The 22,645-nt window shown below is 39.9% G+C and overlaps 1 protein-coding gene across 2 annotated transcripts in view; it reads right to left on the minus strand.

Moving 5' to 3' along the window:
* LOC113013110 (poly(rC)-binding protein 4-like) overlaps positions 1 to 16,714 on the minus strand; it is a 34,753-nt gene extending 18,039 nt beyond the window's left edge. The window contains exons 1-4 of one of the 2 annotated variants that reach the window (XM_026153736.1): positions 16,252 to 16,714; positions 2,801 to 2,985; positions 1,933 to 1,956; positions 575 to 607 (exon numbers count right to left, since the gene is read on the minus strand). In XM_026153736.1, the coding sequence (XP_026009521.1) occupies positions 575 to 607; positions 1,933 to 1,956; positions 2,801 to 2,908 (165 nt within the window). In that variant the 5' untranslated portion in view covers positions 2,909 to 2,985; positions 16,252 to 16,714. Of the gene's footprint in view, positions 1 to 574; positions 608 to 1,932; positions 1,957 to 2,800; positions 2,991 to 16,251 lie in introns of both variants that reach the window. The other variant, XM_026153735.1, reaches the window with a different exon arrangement.
* Between the last annotated feature and the right edge of the window lie 5,931 nt (positions 16,715 to 22,645).

A 22,645-nucleotide genomic window follows, 5' to 3' on the forward strand; every position in this document is an offset into this window, starting at 1 on the left:
TCCAAGCCGCATTAGTTTGGCTGCACCCTTGAGATTTATAAAGAGGGAATCGAGGAGCAGACATAGAAAAGAGGAAGTTGTTTTAAGCAGGAAAAAGAAATAGAAAAGAAAATTGAGAGAGAGAGCAGCTAGATGAGGTGCAGTGAAGAGAAGAGAGGGAGGACTTAAATTGAAAAAGGTGCTGTTATTGCCCAAAAGGCAATTCGGACAATGCACCTGTTCTGTATGCTTTTCAGACTCAAACCTCCAAAACAAGAAGAGAGAACTGAGCTGTATTATTATTATTACATGCAACTGCCAGAAAGCCTGACCAGTATTAGACGGCCTCTTGAGATTAAATTATGTTTTCTCTGGAGATGAACATACTGAGGGCCTAAAATAACAGAGATCTAGTGACTTCATGTCTTGATGTAAAAGATAGGGACAAAGTGGTGCACGGTAACAGCTAGTCACATCAGAGAAGCTGCATTCACTAGTCTCAAATGACACAAAAACATAATAATTAACACAGCAGAATGCTAAACAATTCTATTGAATGGTGTCGGAATGGTGATCGAAATCATGGACACTGTACCTCTTCCCGTATTCGTTTCACAGTCTCTCCTTTCTGAAAAAAGATAAAACGAAGGACAGCTTTAAACAGATGCAAATGTGCTTCAGTTCACCAAACAGTTACAACACATTGTTAGGCAAAATCTGCCATTTCTAACCACGTTAGATGGAAATTGCTCAGAAAAAAAAAAAAGCATCGATAAGGCTTCAGTCTGCAGTGTATACAGCGATGTTGTCATTTGCACTAACTTTGCAAAAACATATCAAATATACAGCATCTGAGCATATGAAGGAAATGTACACCTGCTGTAACGGCTGTGCTCGCAGCGCGTGTGAAGAGCTCCTGCCAGCGACAATAACATTTTGTCAGACTTGTGTCACACTGCAGCACATCCTCCGCTGATTTTTTGATTGCTTCGTCTCCCCTCTGCTATTTTATTTTGGCTCAACTTCATCCAACCTGTCATACCTCTGTTCACACTTTCGTGCAGCAACTGACGACCACTTTCTTTCACCAGTACCAAAAGCAATGTCATCTCACACCTCGGCAAACACTGTTGTTTATGATCTCGGGAAACGTATTACTTGGAGTCTATTGTGACTGTGCTGCTGGTGTTCTATTGATGGGGAAAGGATGAGAGGTTTTCCCAAAGAGATAGGAAGGGGAAAAAAGGCTGGAGGGTGGAGCAGTTATTATTTAGACAACTTATTAGCTCGAGTACTTCAGACAAAGTGCCTCCCACTCTGTCGAGCTGCACAGTATGCCCCATATTCAAATGCTTTCACCCGCTTCCTTTTTTACATTTTCTGTTGTCCACATCCATTGCAAAATCATTCTTTCCAGCACTTCACAGTTTTCTATATTCCTCTATTTTTCTTCTTTCATCCATTGTGATGCCTTTTGTAGGTGCAGAAGGCTCGATAGTAGGGGCTACTGAAGCAACACAGTCTCAATAGGCATTTCCTAGCAGACACTAAAAGTGCCCACAAGGGGCCAACTGTAATGCAGTATGTCTTTGGAGCTCAGTTTCAACAGGAGGCTTGCAGTCGGTGCTCTAATGTTTTTGTTTGATGGATTACTATGGCGCTTTGTGAAAGGTGGGGGAGGTCTTAAGAGGGTTGGTTGAAGACAATTACATTTAGGATGGGAATATTCAGAACAGCAAGTCTTTGTTACAGAGCTTTGTGTTCTGGTGATTCAAAACAAAATCAAGGCAGAGGGAAATTATTCTGCAGATGCTTTGAATGATGGAAAATGGCTACTGAGTTATATAAGAGCAAAACATCACCCATATATTTTAAATCACTGTTTTTTTAATGATTATTCCCTTTATATATGCAGATATGTTTACGAGTAGAATTAAAAATAGGAATTCTCACCTTTCCTATGATGCTGCCAACCTCCTGAATGCAAAGGGATGAAGATGATAGAGCATAAATAGAAACCAGGGAAAAGGCAAAAACTGATCACCCTCATAGTAACTGTTTATTTTTAGCATGTATGATTATGAAAAAAAAAAAAAACATTTTCACAGGACTCTGTGCACCTGTGAAAAACTAAGTACACCCCATCATTCAGTACCTTGTAGAATCACCTTTAGCAGCAATAACTTAAAGTAATCGTTTTCTGTGTGACTTTATTTGTTTAGGATTTTTGCCATTATTTTCATTGAAACACCTTGATTTTTTTTACAGCCATTTGGTTGTGACCCTTTTTTGGCCAAGCTTTGACGGCCTCTGTTTCACTCTTTGAAACCATCTTGACTGTCAGTGACTCCGAGATGGCCAGTTCCTGTGACTGCAGGACCCGTTCATCATGTTTGTGCTCATAGGCTTTGTTTGGTTCTTGACACATGTGGCTTGGAGTTTCTCTAAGCATGGCACGGTCTGACTTTAGGGTGAATTTGCTGGGATGCCCACTCCTGTAAAGACTGTGGTATTGTGTTAACACGCAGCTGAATCCTGGAGGCCAGCAAGCTGCCAGAACTTGTGCTTTTACAGAGGTGCTCACTCTTTGTCATAATCAATTAATCAAATGCATTTGATTATCAGTGCCTGGCTGCTGTTTGCCCTCTTAATTCCGGTGGAAACAGTGAGGGTGTGCTTAGTTTTTCGCAGGCCTGCCTATCACATAATCCCGTGAAAGCTTTTTATTTTTCACATGACTGTGATGTGTGAGGCTGTGACAAATCTTGTGCTTGAAAATGCCTTGAGTGCTGAAGCATGCGTGCATTCATTCATAAACAACCTTTCCATGCATGAGCAGTCGTAGTGTGAGGGTCACTCCCAAGCCCCCGTCGCCAAAGTCCTGCTCACAGTTCATGGTGATGTGGGAGTGGCACTCAGGGAGACGCATGAACAAGGCTCATTCGCTGGTCACACAGTCAAGCGAAGGCCAGCACTCGTTCTGTGGTTGTCCGAGATCGTTCAGTGCTGCTCTGGGAGAGAACAGAATTCAGAAAATATGATTCTTAATTATTTTTGTGTCTGTAACATTTCCTCCCTACCACACATATGCTCATGCATACACTATTGTTTCTAGCTCATGGATTTCTGAACAAACATTATAAATACTTGAAGAGAAAAATTAATTCAGCAACATCATTCACTGAGCACTATGTGGCACTATTATAACTAATGGTGTTCTCATTCATTTCTGGGAAATTGGATGCTTGTGCTGTATCTAACTCTATTGTTTACTAAACGATAATTCTGGAAGATCAAAAAAATTCAGATAAATGAGGACAAATCAAAGCGGAAATCAAACACATTTGTGACACGGAAGAGCTTTCAGGCAGGCAGAATGTAATTGTGAGCATCTCGGTGAGAAAGTTGTTCATTAGTTCAAGTCGATGTAATATCGATGGCGAAATTCATAACAAAGTCCTAATGAACACCACTGTGCATGCAGGGTATTGACCAGGAGCACCAGCAGTGTCAGCGATGCTGCATCTCATCATAGCTTTGGGATTGGAAGAGACTGTGGGTGGCCATCGATGACTAACTGTGTCTTCATTACCTGACAAGCAGTTTCTCTCACAGCAAGCTGAGTGACTTTTAAAATTGGATGTAACAAAGAAAAAAAAAAGAAAAAAGAGTGTAGCAGGAGATTCATGCAAAGTTAATCAAATTCATAAAATGGAAAATGTTTGGGGCTTCTTTGGGGATCTGATTTTATCTGCTCCATCACACTCGGATGGAGGGAAAAAAAAGTGTTATGGCGAAGCGGAGCAGAATTTATACACAGACAGCAAATTAGATGCATCTGTAGTCATCCCAGGATGACATTGTGGCAGCAGCTTTGTGCATGCCAGTTATTTGACAAACCGAATGATGATTAATGCCTGAGTCACCTGGATGCTTACAGTCTTAGCATGACGTGCATAATTAGTTCACTGAGTCATTTTTGCTTCCTCTTGTTATTTTTTTTTTTATATTGCCTTACATTTGTCAGCATGGAGAGCAGGAGTGCATGTACAAGGGTGAAAGATGTGGATTGCTGCATCTAAATAAAACTGTTTCTTATTAGTTTTAGAACTTTCCAGTTTCCAATTTTTTAACAAAGTGAGCAACAATATTTTTTTAGTCTAAACTAACTAGCTAAGGTTGGCATCACGTACCAATCAATAAATTAATAATTGGTGTATAAATGTTGAACATTTGTGAAAAATGTTGATCACAATATCACAGCAAGAAGAAATTGGATCATTTTATTTTATTTTATCCTTGTTGATTAGAATAATAACGCTTTGGCTAAAAGCTAATGTCAACTAGTGAGCATCGTCAAGAGCAAAATGGCAGGCTTTAATGTTTCCAAGTTAATCATCTTAGATTGATGTGTTAGCAGGCTATATACTAATTAGCACTAATCCCAAGCTACAGCTGAGGCTGATGTCATTATTGTTACTGCAGTATTCTTAAAGGTTCAATAAATGAGATTATGAATATTGATACAACAGCACATGGCTCTTTGCTATGTAGATATGAATTAGTAAAATAATGATCTCTTAGCAAATAGTGAAGTCACATTTATAAAGAGGCTACTTCAGCGAGAGGCTGCTCACTGCACATGACACTGGCTCAAGCCCCATCCCCACCCTAACTCTAACCACACAGACCCATTTGGCTCTGCAGTGAGCGCCATTTGAAACCAGGAGCCCTGCTGTTAAACCATCCCTGTGTTTTGTTTTGTTTTGTTTTAAGAGAAAAGTGGTAATAAAGGCGGAAAGGTGGAGCACAGTTCAAAGCATTCAGTCAACTCAGACCCCATAAAAACTGATAACAGAGAAAATTTTAATTAATGTATTTATATATCACCCAACTTAAGTGCACTTGTTTTATCTCAGCTCAGAGAGTCTTGAGAGTCTTCACTAGGGTTTTACTGCTCTGCTTTACTCTCTGTTTTACAATGTCTCTGCCTCCTCTGTGAAGGAGTAGAGTTAGCTTAATTAACATATCACCATCTTCCCCTAATCTCTACAGAAAAAATACATAAAAACAATGCTTCCCAAGCATCCTGCAAAACAGCGAGTATTGCTGAGCAGAAACTCCCAAAAACAAGCTTGGTGATGGTGGCAAATGGAAGCAATAACCAACAGATGGTAATAGCAACAATCGACCCCTTGGATAATAAAGTAGGCTTAAACCACAACCAGCTGCATCAAATGATTCTTTGTGGGGCTTCATAGCACATAACAATTAAAGCTCAAATTTATAATAAAGAGTTTTTTAAAAACACTATTCCTACATGATATTTCCAAAGTGTAAATATTATTTTCTCTATTCTGTGATCTACTATAGAGCTACATTTGTGCTTACCAATTTCACCCATATCAATATATCTGTGCTCCTATCTTCCTTAGAAATTATATAACTACTTCTTTGGTCCAGTGGACTAAAAAAATTCGATACCTTTGACCCTACAGTAGAAAACCTTTTCAGCGGCAGAGTGAGCATTTATTCTGTGGTTCAGAAATTGTTATCATTTTCTTTAAGAATGTCATTAAGAATAACAAAATTATCTCCTTTGACTCTTTATTTGAAAAGTATAAAATTTGCTATGAAAAATTCAAATGTCCCTTTAAAGCAGTCCTGTAGACAGTTGCTAAAGATCAAACCAAAAACCTTAAAGTTCCTTTTTTAAACCTGTAAGACAAAATCCAACACATTAATCATGCAATACTAACTAAGATAAAAGATGCCTGAAAACAATGCCGCTTGGGATCTCATTATTAGCTACATTTACATGCCAACTTCACTAGTTTCTCTGAGTATTAACTGCCAAAAAAAGTTCTGAATCTGTAATTCAAGTCATCCAAGATGACACCAATCACAAGCAACAATGGGCCATAAGTTAAGGTAATCTAATTTCATTAAAATAAATATTTAGACTTCAGTCTTTGAGCTACACAACAACAGTGATCCTAACACTTGTATGGCAACAACTGCTGTGTCACGCAGATCAAATGATTTGGGATGTAATGCACTTTTAGCCCAGTGCTTAACTCGAATGAGATGGAAGGCTGCCTGTCCCCATTCAGTGGATCAATGAAGTCATGACCTGCTCTGAAATGAAGAAGGTGAGATACTCTGTTTATGTTTCACTTAAGAATATATATATTACAGAGTGTTTTCTTTTCTTCACTGATTATTGCTTAGGTGTAAACAACTTGTACTTTATATAGACACCTTAATTTCCATGCACTGTAAATCTGTTGTTTTCTATTTTGCTTTTGTTATCTTTCTTTATTGCAAGGAGGCAAACAATTGTTAAGTGTTTAAATAACTAAGTTTAACTGAGTGAGCATTGCCTCTAAAACAGCCCAGGGGAGGCTACATGGACCCATTAGCTCAACTAAGTTTTGAAAAACAAATGAAGAAAAAAGCAATGCATAAATTTATAAATAATGATGTTTGAGAGTTTTAGATAATTTAATAATAATTTAGCAGTATGCACTTTCATATGACTGATAGCTAACCATCTAAGGTCTACGCCATCATAACCCTAACCCTGCACTTTGGCATGTCAGTATCAACCATTGCTAGCAAAATGGTGCTTTGCAATATCAAAGAAAAACAAACACCTGAATCCTAAAATATCTACTGAGGTGATCTAAAGTGTAACACTAAATGTAATTCAGAACATTTGAGCTTTTTTAGGTATTATTTTACATAGTTTAAAGGTACCAGTATGACATCATATACAATCTAAAACCCTTCTGTGACATTTACAGTAAAATGTATCCACACAGCATAGAAAAATATAAGCATGATTAATTTGTTGGCTTCAACCTATTTTCTTAAACGTATCAAACCGTCAATAAAATCCACATAACTGAACTGTTGGGATTAAACTGGAATATAGTTTAAACTCTGCACTTTCAATACAAGTTGAAATGGAGACTCTCTGAGACTGCTGCATCTTTGGAGTCAAGCATGTTCATTGACTCCAAAGGGTTAAAAAAGTTGAAATTAAACTTTTGCTACTGTATCTTAAGTAGTTCTGAAGCTGTGACAACATTTGTCCACAAACAGGCAGACAAACGCCTGTCCAGCAGCTTTATGGTGGTTCTTCAGTGTCTTGGGGACTACATTTTTGAACCATGACACACATGCACTCAGAGGGCGAAAACAACAACAGCTACGTTTTTGCAGCTAGTAATTAACGTCTCCCCTTTGACTCATCAAGGCCACTTGTCTGCCAAACACATTCCAACCAGCCTACAGTGCTAATGCATACCAGCCTACTGCTGCAGTCCTTCTGACAATGCCTGACTTATGTGTGTGCGTTTATAAATCTACATTCTGTCTATACATTTGGTGAGCTATAAGAGGAGATCATGTTTAATAAATGGCTGTTATTTTAGAGTAGATCCTATTCCGCAGTGACTTGTTGTAGGCAGATTTATTGCTTTTACTTAACGTGCAAGGACATCGCTGTTTGTTTGATTTATTAATGCACTGGATGCCTGCAAAGACATGTTCAAATACTTGCACACAACCTTCTTAAGATGTCGCAGAGGTTGACTGTCTCTGTGAGCTTTATATTCCCACCGTGGCCATGGCACGTCTAACATGCTAGCCCATCAAAATGTGGCAGGAAGTGGAGCGGAGTGCCTTTGTGCTGGATTCAGTTGCATCAAATCAATCAGCCTTCATCTGCTTTTTTTTGAAAGTGATGCTCATTGGATTGACTTACAAAGCTATCAGTTAGGAGCTCATCTACATACAATTTCCATAAATATCAAACAGAGCCAAAGGGGCTGGAGATAAACAAAAACTGGAGCATTTTACTTGCCATCAGCTACAAATTTAAGGCTAAGTAATCATGACTTTAAAGTTGATCGATGCATCCTGAACACATGTGTTATCACAGAGCACATTTATGCAACCCGTAGGCTAACTTCATTATCTTTAGGCACTGAGAGGCATGGCTAAAATGTTAGCACTTATTGCATTAGGAGTTAATGGTTAGAGGGATCATTATGTGCATCTCTGTGGGTTGATAACAAGGCATGTGCTCTGTGTCTGTGTGAGGGCGGTGAGTCTCTGAACTCTTCATTTCCAGAATCCCAAGCAGCACTGTTGCAGGATGAACAGAGCCCCTCTGTTCTAAATTAGACCTGGTAACAGAGAACACGGAATTAGCAAAGCGCAGACTGCAGCACTAGGCTGCCAAACTGCAGTCAGACTAGGAAAGAAAGGTGAAGAGTCCACCTACTGTTCTGCTCCTATGTCACTTATATTGTGACCTGGGTCTTGCTCTGCTTGACTGCATAAAGCATGAAAGAGCTTCAGTTATGAGTCACTGCTTTTATCCAGCCTTATATACACCGGATTAGGCATGACTTTGTAACACAAAGACTGAAAACAAATGACCATAAGAGTCCTTGGTTACTGTTGACTAAGTAAAAGTAGCCAGGTTCAAATAATTTTTTTTTTGGGGGGGGGGTTGTGATTTGGGGGCTGCTATGCTAAACTGACCGAGTATGTAATAGCAAAGGTCACCACTTTATTAGTTCATCTGGATGTTTACAAAAAGCAGTTTGGGTAATAACTGATTCAATTCAATTGTATCTATACAGCACCAATTCACAGCAACAGTCACCTCAGGGCACTTTACACTGTAAGATAAAGACTTTCCAATATTAAAGGTAAGAACCCCAAACCCTTATCAGCAAGCACTTGGCAACAGTGGGAAGGGAAAACTCCTATTTGCCAGGAAGAAACCTCCAGCAGAACTGGGCTCAGGAAGGGGCAGCCATCTGCCGTATCGGTTGAGGGGAGAGGGGAAAGAAAAGATGTTGGGGGCATAAGAAGAGATAATTTTAGCCTTGCTAGCAGCTTGGCTTTGGGAAGGCAATGCCTACACCAAAATATCTCAACAAATAATTCTAGTGGTCATGTATTCTCCTAATTTTGGTTATTCTGACTTGTTTTTACGACATCACTAAGCTGACTTTTATGGATTTTACTGAAATCATTTTTGCACAGATACAGACTTTCCTTCTCGCTTGTGTCTCTGTCACTTTTTGCTTACTAGTATCGCTATACTGCTGAACTGTTGGATGGAGCTTTTGCATTAACATTTGTGATTCTATGGACATTTGTGTGAAAAATACTTAAACTAATCACATTCTCATTAGCCTTAGCTGTCCTTTTGGATTAATGCAAATGATCATGTCAGCATGCTAAATTCACACGAGAAGAACAGAGCTGACGAGCCCCAAAATGGAGGCCAATGTGGAAGCGTATTAAACCTCCTCTGGTTTTAAAAAATTAGTTACATTTGAATGGAAGTCAATGGAAAATGACCCTTTATATTTCACCTCGGTATTCCTGATGAATTTATGACTGTCAGTTGCTAATTTTGCTAAGTTATTCATGTTATTAGCTAGGTTCAAATTAGTGAATACAACAAAATGGTCAAATAACTGTTTCCATTAGTGTAAAAAAACAGCAGTGGCAAAGCAGATTATGTTTTAGAGTGGTCGCTTCTTGTGACTGACAAATTACTAATGCTCAGCTCAAAACCACTTAAATAGAATTTACTAATCGTTGATGTTTTGTGGCCTATTCCACCATTTATATACAGTCTATGGCTAAAGTAGATCATTGCAGTAGGACAATCTGCGTCCTTTCAGTATTTTCACTATCAATATGTAAGATTAAGTTGAAGTTTTTTGCTCAAAGGAACAATTTTAGCCTTGTTGTCTTTATGAAAGTTGGTGTCTTCAAAATACTTGTAAATCTTTCCCACAGTCATTAACTGAGAACATATAGCACAGACAACATGACAACGAATAAAAAATCGACAGAAAATCCCAACACCACGCTTGTTATTAAAAAGATGTAACAATGTAAAATTATCCTTAAAGTTAAATCGAGCAAGAATCCAGAGTTGGTGTTTTTTTGTCAACCGTCCATAACCTCAAAGATATCATGGATAAAAGCAATCGGCATACATCCCCTGACAGCAACCACAGTTTTTTTTCTTTTCCTTGCCAGATTTTCAGGTGCTTCCACTACAGAGAGTCTGTCAAGATGAAAAGAATGTTTTACAGCGGGCTTGTTTGGAGGACTGGGCACCTGTTCTGAGACAACCGTATCCCTCACACAATCCTGGCAAATAGGCGATTCTGGGCTGGCTTAGAGGAAATGAAGAAGGACGTGCCTGGTCTCCATGGTGAACAACAGAAACAGGGTATGCCCCCGCCTCTCCATATGTGGGACCGGGGGTATTGTGTGTCTGCTCCATCAACACGCATAGGCGAAGAGGACAGGGTGTCCCTCGGGTGGGCACATATGGAGCAGTAAGTGGGAGGGTGTCAATGTGTGTACACACGCACAGTGAGAGTACCAAGAGGTGAAAGACCATTTACACATATGTATACCCCCCCCACCCCAACATTCATATGCCTATATGCCCCAAAACAAAACTCAAAACAAGACACACACACAGCTGCTGGGATGAAAGGAGTCAACAATCCACACAAGACACACACATACAGACAGTGTCCAGTGGAAGCACAACAGCGGACAGGCTTTGATCTACTCAGAACTTCCACAGGAAGACTTTATACACCCATCTGTCACGACAAACTCAAACTGCTGCGATGTTTGAGTACACGGGGTGACACAATGAAAGCGTCATCTCCTCAGACAATGATGAAAAAATACAACAGACAAAAGCAATAAATCTCCAGGCTCCTCTTTGCTACTGGTTAGTCGGTCTCCAAACTTACATGAAATGCACACGTCTGCTCGACTTACGTCTAAACAAACGTTCGGCCATTTTAAGCGTCTGTCTGTAAATCTGATTACTTACAGCAGAGGAGAGGGTGTGTGAAAGCACTAACATAGCTAATGACTGCATACTGAATAGAAATGATGCAAAGGCCTCTTGATCAAATAAACTCTATTCCTTGTAATTGAAATTTTCAAAGTGGAAGTGCTTGCTTGGATTAGCTTTAACCACATCACAGCAAATGGTCATTCCAAGATGCAGCACTTGTACCGCTTTTTGAGCAGCGCCACAGTGATGTCAACACATCTATGTGACTGTGGAATTTTTAAGTGAAATTTTTGCCTTTGTACAAATAAAGCGTACTATCTCATGAATGCTTTCAAATTCTCTTTAAGCTGCAGCTAATAGTAAAAACATCATTAAAGTTTAAACCTCTGCTTTAGCGCTACAGCGTTGTGTGGTGACTCAAGAAAAACTTTCTTCTAGTCTTCAGTGAGGAGCTGCTAAATCCTGATCAGACCAAAGAAACATTTTGCATCACCCACGTTAGATTATGAAGAAAAAAAAAGAAAAAAAACGACAATAAATTGACAGTAAATCCCTTTCAGTATAGTTCAGCAACATATATTGCAAGAATAATGAGCACTCGATTGAAGAATTAAACGGTTACACCAATACAGCTGCACTTCCATAACCTCTCCAGGGTCGAGAGGCAAAAAAAGAGAGAGGAGAAGAGGGCTTTAGTTGTGAAATAGGAGAGGCTTGAAATTAAAGAGTAGTGTTTCATCTCTCGGCATGTCTGTCTCAGCTCTGTCACATATAATGGGAGGGGTCAGCCCTTGGCACAGAGGGGACTGTCCTCTGCTATCAGCCCACCGCTTCATCTAGCGTTAAAGCATAACCGTGTAAGCCTGCAGTTCAAGTCGCCTGTCAACCGCAGGGCTCCAGAGAGGGTTATCAGGCCCCCGAGCTGTCGGCTGCTCCTGCAGCAGAGAGAACGGCCAGCGGTCACATTCACTACGGCCACCGCGCCTAAATGTGGGCTGACGCTGATAAGATTACCCCAGGGCAGTGTGTTTTTAAAACATTCAGTAAAACTACAAGATTTCTGATTTCTGATTTTATAAACAAAGCCGCTGAAAAGCTGTCTTCACAATGAACGCGCCTAATTGAAAATCCTGCGATAACACGCCTTCTGAAACTTTGTGGGTTTGTCAGCTGGGTGGTGGTGCGGGGTAATACATTTGTAGCCATTTATACACACAATAATCTTATTCACACAAGCTGTAGAGCCACTGTTTATTTACATCACTGATATTGGAAACGGCTGCATTTTAAAAGTGGCAGGAATCGTTACTGTCAAGGCTTCTTCTTGTCATTACAACTTACAGTCATGTCAGTTTGTCTATACAGCTTAGACACAGACAGCTTTCTGTGGCAGAATCTGCATACTTACAAGGGAACCCGGCAGCTAATGAACAGCAGTGTAATTGACATACTAGCACGGGAGTCTATAAAATGCCACCAGTTTCTCTCACTGTCAGGGTGGAGCAGTATTTATTTAGTTCTGGCTCAATGGGGATTAATAAGCATATACCCTTGAAGGAATGTGGCCACTCTGCGACTGATCAGTTCTAGATGCAGTTGTTTTTTTTACAAAGAAACACATCCCCTCATTAGGTAAACCCCAATCCCTCCCTTCTTCTCATTATTGCCAGTGGGGGGAAAAAAACAACAACAACACAAACATGCAGATAATGACCTTATAAGGAGATGTTTGTGGGCTGTCAATTGTTATATATATGCATATATATATATGCATATATGCCATGTGGCTGTTGGACCCAGGCACAGCGTGCCACTGTCTGAGCCTGTATTTACACTGGCTTTAGTTAGCATAGGGACAGTGGGGCCCAGGCATACATATTGTACAACTGTCATTTAACTGTCAAATCCCCCAACAAAAAATAAACAAATAAATAAAAATCTGGTTTCAAACAAAAATCTTCAGCATATTTCATATGCTGTCCCCGAGTGTTTATCCTTCTGGATACAACATTGAAATTTTCTAATCATTTGCCTTGCCTCTCCTTACAATGGCGTGTCTCTTATTATCAGAGAGCTCCTACTAGGACCATATATCATTTTGAATGGCTTTTTGGCATGGTGGAGAATACACTTTGGCAGGGTATTAACTCCAGCTTTTATCCCATCCTTCTTACTGGATGAAGGTCACTCCCTCTATCTGCAAAATGACTTTTCTCTCTTCTCTTTCATCCCTGCTTTCCTCCCATCCTCCACACCAGGGCATGAGTCAGAGAATCTGACACCTCACAGGAGAGGAGAGTAGAGGGAGGAGAAAGTGAGCGAGATGGGAGACAAACTGAGGAAGAAAACAAGCAGAGATGGAGACAGTTGGAGGGAAGAGAGACAAGTTGATCAATATCTCGCAGAAACAAGGAACCTGAGACGATCTGGAGTGGCCCCCGCTTCCTTGAGGTACAAGACGCTGCATTAAACATGGCAAATCCATCAGTGCACAGATGGTGCAGGAATCCTCATCATAATTCTCAGCTGTGCAATGTCCTTTATAGTTTCGCACAGTTCGTCTGCAGGATTATACTGCTTGCAGCATCACTACACTTAAGTTGGCTGACTCAATGGTGTATTATTTGACATAAAACATTACCGCGCGTTGAGCTGAAACTACGGATTACATAAGCTTCAAAACAAACTGAGCACAAACCCAAAAATAGTGCGGTCCCTGTTAAATATTTCACGCGCTAGGCAGCTGAAGGGGGGATAAAAAGCTTCTCTCCTTCTCTGTCGCATACAAACACACACACACATAGATGCAGATGGCCAATTGAAAGAAAAACCTCCATTTAGTGTTCTGTAGGGCAGAGCGGATTACTTTCATGAAGGCAGTCTTTTAGCTTATTCGCACGACATACAGGACTTACTGGATTTGAGTGTTTAGAATACACCTATCATTACTTCTTAAGGCGCTCTGTAAAGACAGCATAAAAGGTCCTCTTTGACGGTAACTTCTGGACTAAATAAATCATGCTCATGAGACTCTTTGTGAGACACAACAGGAGAGTCATGAGGCTTGCTTGGTCAATCTTTGGAGCTCAGCACAGAGCTATCTTTTCATAGCAGGGACAGCCCGAAGCTCTGTCAGCCACTGGGTCTGTTTAAAGAACAGCAGTGAGGGTCACATTGTGTTAGAGAAGAAAGGGTCTCTTCATAGCAATACAAGAAGATCCAAAAAAGGCTCTCTGTGCTGTTTATATGCAGGGAGGGCGCCAGATCACAAATCAACAAGTACTCATGTAATGTTGTTCCATAGCTTTCTTGTGTCTCATGGTAAAGCATGAGAATAATAATGATCACAATAGGAGTACAGCCTCAAGTGTCTGTAGTTATTAGATAGTGACAAGCACAGGTTAATCACTCAAAAGCAGGTTAATTGCTACAGGGGATTTATCTCAAGTATTAGAGAGGAAATTGATATGTATTGAAAAAATGCTCCTGTGATACAACATCTAAATTAAAGCCTGAAAGAAGGCGATGATACTTCTAAGCTTCAAACACTGCAAGGTATTACAATTAAATTACTGCTGAAAAGCAGAAAAAAATAAGACAAAGATAAGTCTGTGATGCGATAAAATCAATAGAATAATATTGAAATCTGCATGCAATTTAAGCTGTTTGCTGTCCCATGCGCTGCTTTCACTACAGGAATGCTTTTCCCGTATTCTCCTTATGAGTAAAAAGTGATTGAATATCCCCTCATATCACTCTGCAGAACTCTTTATTAGAGTAAAGCTGCTGTGCTGAGCTACATTTACTTGATGACTGCAAAGCAAAACTAAGCATTGTGCCTTTTTTTACTCCCTCCTGCTGAGGGATTATTGGCAGTTCCCAGACGTTGGAGCAGCACGTGTCAGGTCTGGCTTCTGTTATTTATGAGGCCTCGCAGCCCCAGCCCTCACTCTGCAGCAGAGATGCAGGTGGGGTTTCATTATTGAAGATGTTCTTCCACTTCTTATTAGATCTCTGACTCTCAGAGTGCATTAAGGAATTGCAGCTGGACAGAGAATCAGCAATACATGATGGCCCACCTCTTTGCCCCCCAGAGTGTTTTTAAAAGATACGTGTGCCTCTTATATCAGACAAATTGTATGTCCTACTCCCTTCCCAGAAATAAATAGTGTTTGCACTCAAGCAGATGCCCCGTTCACTACACACAGATGAAAAATCAGTTTCTTATTGATCTCGCCTTTGTCCTTTCAGAACACATATCTAAATCATGTTCTGCTCCTTCAGTAGAACCGCCATACAACGCACTGCATCCGAGCCAAACATCTATACTCTAAGTAATGTGCAATCCTCTAATTGTGCCCCCATTTCTCTCCGGATGTGAACATGCAAGATTCATGAGCATCTCCAGGCAGCAAGGATGATGATTTCCTAAATCGATGAGAAGGTCCACTCTCAGATGTTTTTTAATTGATTCTATTGTACTAAGGAGCCTAAACAATATGCTCAGATTATTGCAAAATGTAAATGAAACTGCAAGTGAAAACTGAAATACCAGAGCCAATATATTTGGAAGCAACAGCTAAATGAGAATAATCCTGTAAGGAGTACTGTTTAGGAACAGTGTGTGCACAATTGAGAGGAAAGTCAAAGAGTGTCATTTGTGTTATTGTTTAGAAACTTACAGTTGAGCAAATGTGGACGGATTCATACATTTAGGGTAAATTATAAACATTTCCAGATAAAATGCGTTTGCACAATATATACCCCTACGTAGGGGTCAGCTTGTTATGATAGTTCTTCCATGCGGTGCAATACAAGTGCACTTAGGCATCTTGGTGAATAATGGTGCTGTCACATACACTCGCTGCCTCAGCACCAAGCGGGCGCCCACAGTACGGGACTTGTTGAGAATGATCTTTGTGTTTCAGGACGGGCCTGGCCAACGGGGTCCACTTTCATTATCATAAAACCGTGCACACACACAAGAGCCCAATTGTCTCCCCGCTCTTACTGCTGTCCCCTGCTCATCTGGGGACTTTCTGCCATATGCTGGATTTAACAACCCAGTCATTTTACGGCTTCATTAATTCAGCTCCACACACAAATGATTTCATCCTACACTGTTCTCACATGAGTGCGCACGAGTAAAAACATTAGGGACTGTAGTAATTTAGAACGACGGCAGGAATTAGGCAGTTAAAGGGCCTGATTGTGGTTGTTGAGACGAATGTGTAAGCTAAATTGTAAATATATGGCTTGATGTAGGCCTAATTCGAGAAATAAGACACTATATTTGAAGCCGACAGCGAGCAAGAATGTCACGTATTGGATAAGAGGTGTTTTAAGTTGGAGAATAGGGAACTAGCTGTCCAAAAATGTGCCTTTCCAAATAAACCGACACTTACCTGATTTCATGCAAAGGTCGCAGTCAGCAGTTCCCTCTAAACTATCCCCATGGATCTGTGTTGGCCGGGCTTTGTATCCACATAGAGTCCAATGACACGGAGGTGTAGTGCGGACTGTCCTCCCGGAGTGTCAGCAGACTGGAGTGCAGAGCGCCTGTGCGCTGAGGAGAGACGCACACACACACAGAGAGAGAGAGATGCAGGCAGCGACCACCCCGCTCACCCTGATAGCCAGTAACCGAGGCAGCCCGTGGGACAGAGCCGAGTGTTCTTTGGGTAAAAATCCTCCGGTTCAGCTGCTTCCAAGTGTCTGATATCTCTTCATCCCTGCCTCGGTCGGTGTGCTGCTTTTGTGATCCTTCCAGTCCTCACAGGACCTCTGCTGAGAGCGTGCCGCGCCTCTTCGCCCTGTGCGTCGCACCGCAGATTGACACACTCAAGATCACGAGTGCTTGCTCGGTCTCACTGTACACCAACTTGTCTCAGTCATAAAACGGAATCAGATGGAGAAATGCACAATGATCGGGAGAAGTTTCATACCTGAAGGGTATGCCAACTTAACCTAGTTTAAAAAAAAATAAAAAATAAATCACAAAATATTACATTACAACTGATTTTAATTAACCACCTTAAACATTATCCCGCTGAGTGCAAGGCAGATTACCCATCTTTGAGTACAGTTTCAGGCTTTAGGCTTTACATATCAATGATAACGGTAATCTTAATAATGCAAATATTTAGTCAATTTATAAAATGTGCAGATCAAAATTCACTGGCTCCAGCAAAGTTGGTGGCGCAGGGCTTAAATTTAAGCTTTCTTTTGAAGTTTTAAACCAGCAACTTTCTCTCACATGGCGCCATCTAGTGTCTATGTCTTGATATTGCTGTTGTTTTAAGCGTTTCTGCAAAGGTGAGGGGCACAGTAATAAACTGTGTATCATTTTAAATAATTCGCAGTATATACTCTTTCTGAAGTCACTTATCCTGTGAAGGGCTGGGACTGTGATGACTTTAAATTACCCTGATTTTTCATAAGTCTTGGCATTCCCTTCTAAGAAATGTGAAATTAACAACGTTAAAGTGGCAGAAGGAAGAAAATTTGTCTGTTTCACACCAAGCAAAAGACACCTACAGCGAATTTCACTTCACGAGAAACAGCTCATTAATTTAAAAACACTAGAGCAAGACATCCAGACAGCTCCCACCGCTCCTGAATGAAGGAGGAACCGTCTGGGTAATTTGAGCATGACATCTCCATCTATTTCACAAATTATCTCAGGTGGCTCTCATTCATGCCAAAGAATGAGAACAGGATGGATGTGAACTTGTATTTTTATTTCTAAATAACAGACTGTTATTCATTACTGCTTGGCTTTTTTTTTTTTTAAAACCAATGTCTCTGCACGCTGTTGCATTTTGTTTCATCGTTTGATGGTGACATTTCGTCCTGGCTGGGAGTCAAAAAGGAACAGAGCAGCTATGGTTCAGAAAGTAAATAAGACTTGTGGGAAAAGATATTTCCAGCAGATACATTCAAACAGCTTTTAAGGTTATTAAGAATTTATTTCCCTAAGGTATGATGGCAATTATGTCCTAGGGAACTGCTGGGCTTGAGCACATTTTAAACCCTTACAGTGTCACATGATTTACTGCGTGCTCTGAAAATGTTAACAAGGATCCAAATGCATGCACAAGCTAGGCAGACAGGAACTGCCCAATGTTTTTATCAAAACTGTGGTAAAAATAAAGTATGGTATGGCTTTCACAATCAGACTGAATGACAACGAGAAACAAGAATGTCATTCAGGAAGAAACCTTTGGAAAGACAGCTGTTATTTGTGTATGCCATTCATGATCTTGCCACTTATTTGGATACATCTGTTTAACTGATCATGAACGCAAATATTTAATCAGCCAATCACATGGCAGCAAATCAGTGGCCGCAAACATGGCAAGGCGACCTGCTGAAATTCAAACTGAGCATTAAAATGGGAAAGAAAGGAGCTTTGAACATAATATATTTGTTGGTGCCAGACAGACTCGTCCGATTATTTCTGAAACTGCAAAACTACTGGGATTTTCCCACACAACCATCTCTAGGGTTTACAGACAATGGTACGAAAAAGAAAAAATATCCAGTAAGCAGCAATTCTCTAGCTGAAAATGCGTGTTTTTAATGCCAGAGGTCAAAGGAGAATGGCCAGACTGCTTTAAGCCGACAGGAACAATAGACAATAGTAACTACAGTAACCTCTTGTTACGACCAAGATATGCAGTAAAGTATCTCTCAACACAAAACACACTGAGCTAGATGGGCTACAGCAGTAAAAACAAACAAACAACAAAAACACACCAGGTGCCTCTCCTGTCAGCGAAGAACAGGCTGCAGTTCACGCAGGGTCACCGAAATTGGGCAGCAGAGCACTGGAAAAACATCGCCTGGTCTGATGAGTCTCGAGTTCTGCTGTGACATTCGGATGTTAGGATCACAATTTGGCATAAACAACATAAAAGCAAGGATACAGTCTGCCTTTTATCAAAGGTTCAGGCTGCTGGCGGTGTAATAGAGTGAGAGACATTTTACCGGCACACTTTGGGGCTCGTAGTACCACCTCATTGTGTAAACTCCACAACTTACCCGAGTGTTGTTGCTGACCGCATTCATCCCTTTATGACCACAGTGTGCCCATCTTATGATGACTGCTTCCAGCAGGACAACGCACCATGTCCCAAAGCTCAAATCAACTCAAACATGTTTCTGGAACATGATAATGAGTTCACTGTACTCAAATGGTCTTCACAGTGTATTGTCCTCATCATCCAAAATCTCTGAGGAATGTTTCCAGCACCTTTATGCAACAAAGTGAGGGAATTAAACGAAGGAATCAGGATGAGTTGTGTGAAAACAGAGATACAAATTTAAAAATGAACAGGACTAAGAGGAAAATTGTGAGAATTATCAGGTTTGATTGGTGAACAAAGTCATTTTATACCTGACACATTACAGTAGAAAGGAGAGGAGAGACACATTATAGTGTTTCTTTAAGTTTGGGCTTTAAAGCAAGCATTACTATTGCTTTCCTACTGTTGTTGGGTCTGTCACCGCATGAACCAGGCACTCAACCATAAAGCTTTACTGAATAACTTACCGTGATCCATGCAGCCCGGTGGCAGTGTGAAATGCTGTGTTTCAAACAGCAGGAGGAGCTGTGTGATTTTAAATCTATCTTGCAGACAAAATTGATACCTCCACCACTAGGGTGCGTGGGTCCTACAAGTGCCAGTCTTTTGACATGATGGAGCCAACCTGGGTGATGAATAATGATGATGATGATGAACAAATTCATTTATCTAGATTTGAGTTTTCCTAGAAATTAATCACATTCCCTCCCTGTTATATGTGTTTGGATGCTGCATTGCTGCTGCAGTATAACATGAATTTGGATTTATTTTTAGTGATTCAACTTCAACTTCGAAATTTGCTTTAGTTAAGCCTGTGATGCTTCCATTTGATTTCTTTGTTACATAATAATTGCTTTGATCAAATAGAGTTAGAAATGATATCAAAATTCACAAAAGCTCTGCTCCTGCTTTAATCAGCCGTGCTATATGGACCCCCATTTGCTTTGCCAAACAAAATGTATATCATCCCTGCTTGTCTGGGACCATTCAAGCTCAACAAACGCCCCTCATACTTAATGGCATTGAAACATCAAGAGATGACACCAGCACAACAACTATAATTACTCAGCTGTGGAACATCTTTCTTCTTTTTCTTTGCTCCTCTCATGAACAAACAAACATGGTTTAACATTCTTGCCATTGAATCTTTGGGCCATTTCTTACTTTGTCCTGACTAATGGTGAGTGAAAATGTACGGGAGGGAGGACTGAACATAGTCTGCTTTTGTGTGCTTCCACATGCCAGAGCTCACAGTAGGTTTTCCTTTCATTAAAGTTACTTCTGCAGTAGTTTGATCTTCTTGAAAGCCAAATTCATCTTTGATTCTCTCTCAAGCAAGGAGCAATGCTTTGACATATCTTTTTTTTTTTTAATGTTTACTTATAAAACATGAGGAATTTTTTTTTTTTGTAGAAGCTTGAAAAACCAACTTCCTTTATAATTTATGTTCTAAGACTACAGAAACAACAGGTTTTAAATTTCCAGTAAACACGGGCAAATGAGAAAACACAACTTCGACATGCACAATTAAATCCTGTTTGTATTTAAATGTTTAATGCTTATTTACAAAAACATATCACAATAGTTATAACTGTCTTTGACCCATAAGTGCTTTCTGTTTTGCTTGTCAATACACAATAAAAAAAAATCTCATCCCTGTAAGAGAACAGAGATCATTTTCATATTGTGATTCACTTTATATTCATGTCACGAGGTGTGAGATAATCCATTTCATCAATTACCTTGAAGTCTCATGAAGACAAGTCTAGCATAAATATAAATATATAACAAGTATAAACACAAGTGCACAAAAATATACATGCATACTTCAAAGAGGGAAAATGTGTTTTAAAAAAGCACCTTTTTTTTTCCAGGCGAAGTAAAAAAACAAAAAAAGGTCAAACCAGGAACATTTCTGAGCAGCATTTAAAGAAATCCACTGGATGAGTTTTCCTCAGATCCACAGAAAGCTGTTCCAACTTATTAAAGAGACTTTTCAGCCCTTTTTAAAAACATTTCTATCAAAGCTAAGATTGAAGGGGAGCATCACACATGCCTCACAGCTCTCAGTGTTTTCGATCTGTCATTTGTAATGAAGTTCTCCGCTTGGCCAGTTACGGCTCTAATAAATATTTATATTAAACAACAACATAGTGAAAGGGGTTGCTGATAAAGATGAACCTACGGAGAATTATCACTCAAATCTGTAGCTCCTTTTTTTAAATAAGAGCTTTGTAGCTCCAAGTTTCAGCTCATTGTTTCGTTGTCAGGCCAACAACTTCATTGTCCTCTAGAAATCCATAGTAGACTATCTGCCTGGCACCGCAGAGATAAAGAGCTAATTATTTTCCTCATGAGATGCTAGTTTTTTGTTTTTTAAAGGAAAGAATAGGGTGAAAGAGAATTGATTTTGAGCTTACAGTACATTGTCAGGTGGAAAGAAACATATCTCCAAATGAATGATAATACCCAATGCACTGTAACTGTGGAGGAGGTTAAATAAGCAACTGTGCTATTTAAAAAGGTGAGAATACGTCAATGTTCTGTTTAAAAGCTGTCACGGCTGCCAAAGAAATCAGTCATTGCAGGTTTAAATTCTCCATCATGAGAGTTAGTCAAGCATACTGCAAGTGCCATGATTTAAGCTGTTGTTTATCGGTGCAATGGTCTTCTGATTGGTGCAATATTGAATTGATGACGCATTCCTAAAGCACTTGATCACTACTAAGTGATCACACCAATATGTTTAGTTCCCTGATGCATTCCCTTTATGTCCATCTGATAACAGTCATGCAATTTAAAAAAAAAAAAAAGATTCAATAATGTGATAAATGTAAAAAAAATTAACTAAATCAGCATAATTTATTTTACGTAAGTCTTTGAATCATCTCATTTCTAAGCAACACTGATGGCTCGGTGGTTTCACAGACAGCGCAGTCGAAGCTGTCCTTGAGCAAAGCTTACAAAGCTTGCTTTCCCATCACTGCACAAAACTGCATAAACACAGCTTAAAGGTGTATATACAACTCTCAGCATTGTGAAATCATTGCAAACATATTATCGGCTCAAATCACAAGGTAACAGGAAACCAAAGCGGTGCGGCTTGACAGAGGGAACGCCTCAAATACCACATTTTCCATGGTAAGCGTTCAGAAAGTTACGTGTACATATTTACCAGGGGAAAAGTGACGTTTTCAAGATACAAGAGTATCTCAAAGGGACATTTCTCCTTATCAGTATTACAATGGACATATCTCAAAGTGTTTCCTGCTTAATTACAGCTTAAAGTTCTGAGTTGGCATTGTTTTAGATGTAATGGCAGAAAAAATGTTTATCCTTAGATGTAAAACAGTGTGACACACTACGACACCACTTAGCGCTAAAACGTCTTTTATCTGAACCCAAAAGCAGAACTTTAAAAGCACTGTTTTGGAGCTTTGTGGATGCAAGACTATCCCTCCGCAGTTTTACAAAAGAATCAGGTCATTACCATATTTCCTTTCATTTAATAATAATGAGTCTCCTCTTGCACCAAGATAAATGAAGCTTTATCCAAAGCTGTGTTCTGATTTTAATAAAACCATTTTTTAAAAGGAAGGTTTCATGCAGGTCGTCTTTTCTGCTTTTAATGTCTCAAAAACAAGACCACAGTCAAGGCTGTGGGTTGTAGGTCTCAAGGAGGTGAAAAAAAAAACCCCAAATGGAGATGACA

This window comes from Astatotilapia calliptera, chromosome 20, assembly GCF_900246225.1.
Source record: "Astatotilapia calliptera chromosome 20, fAstCal1.2, whole genome shotgun sequence".
NCBI classification, from domain to species: Eukaryota; Metazoa; Chordata; class Actinopteri; order Cichliformes; family Cichlidae; genus Astatotilapia; species Astatotilapia calliptera.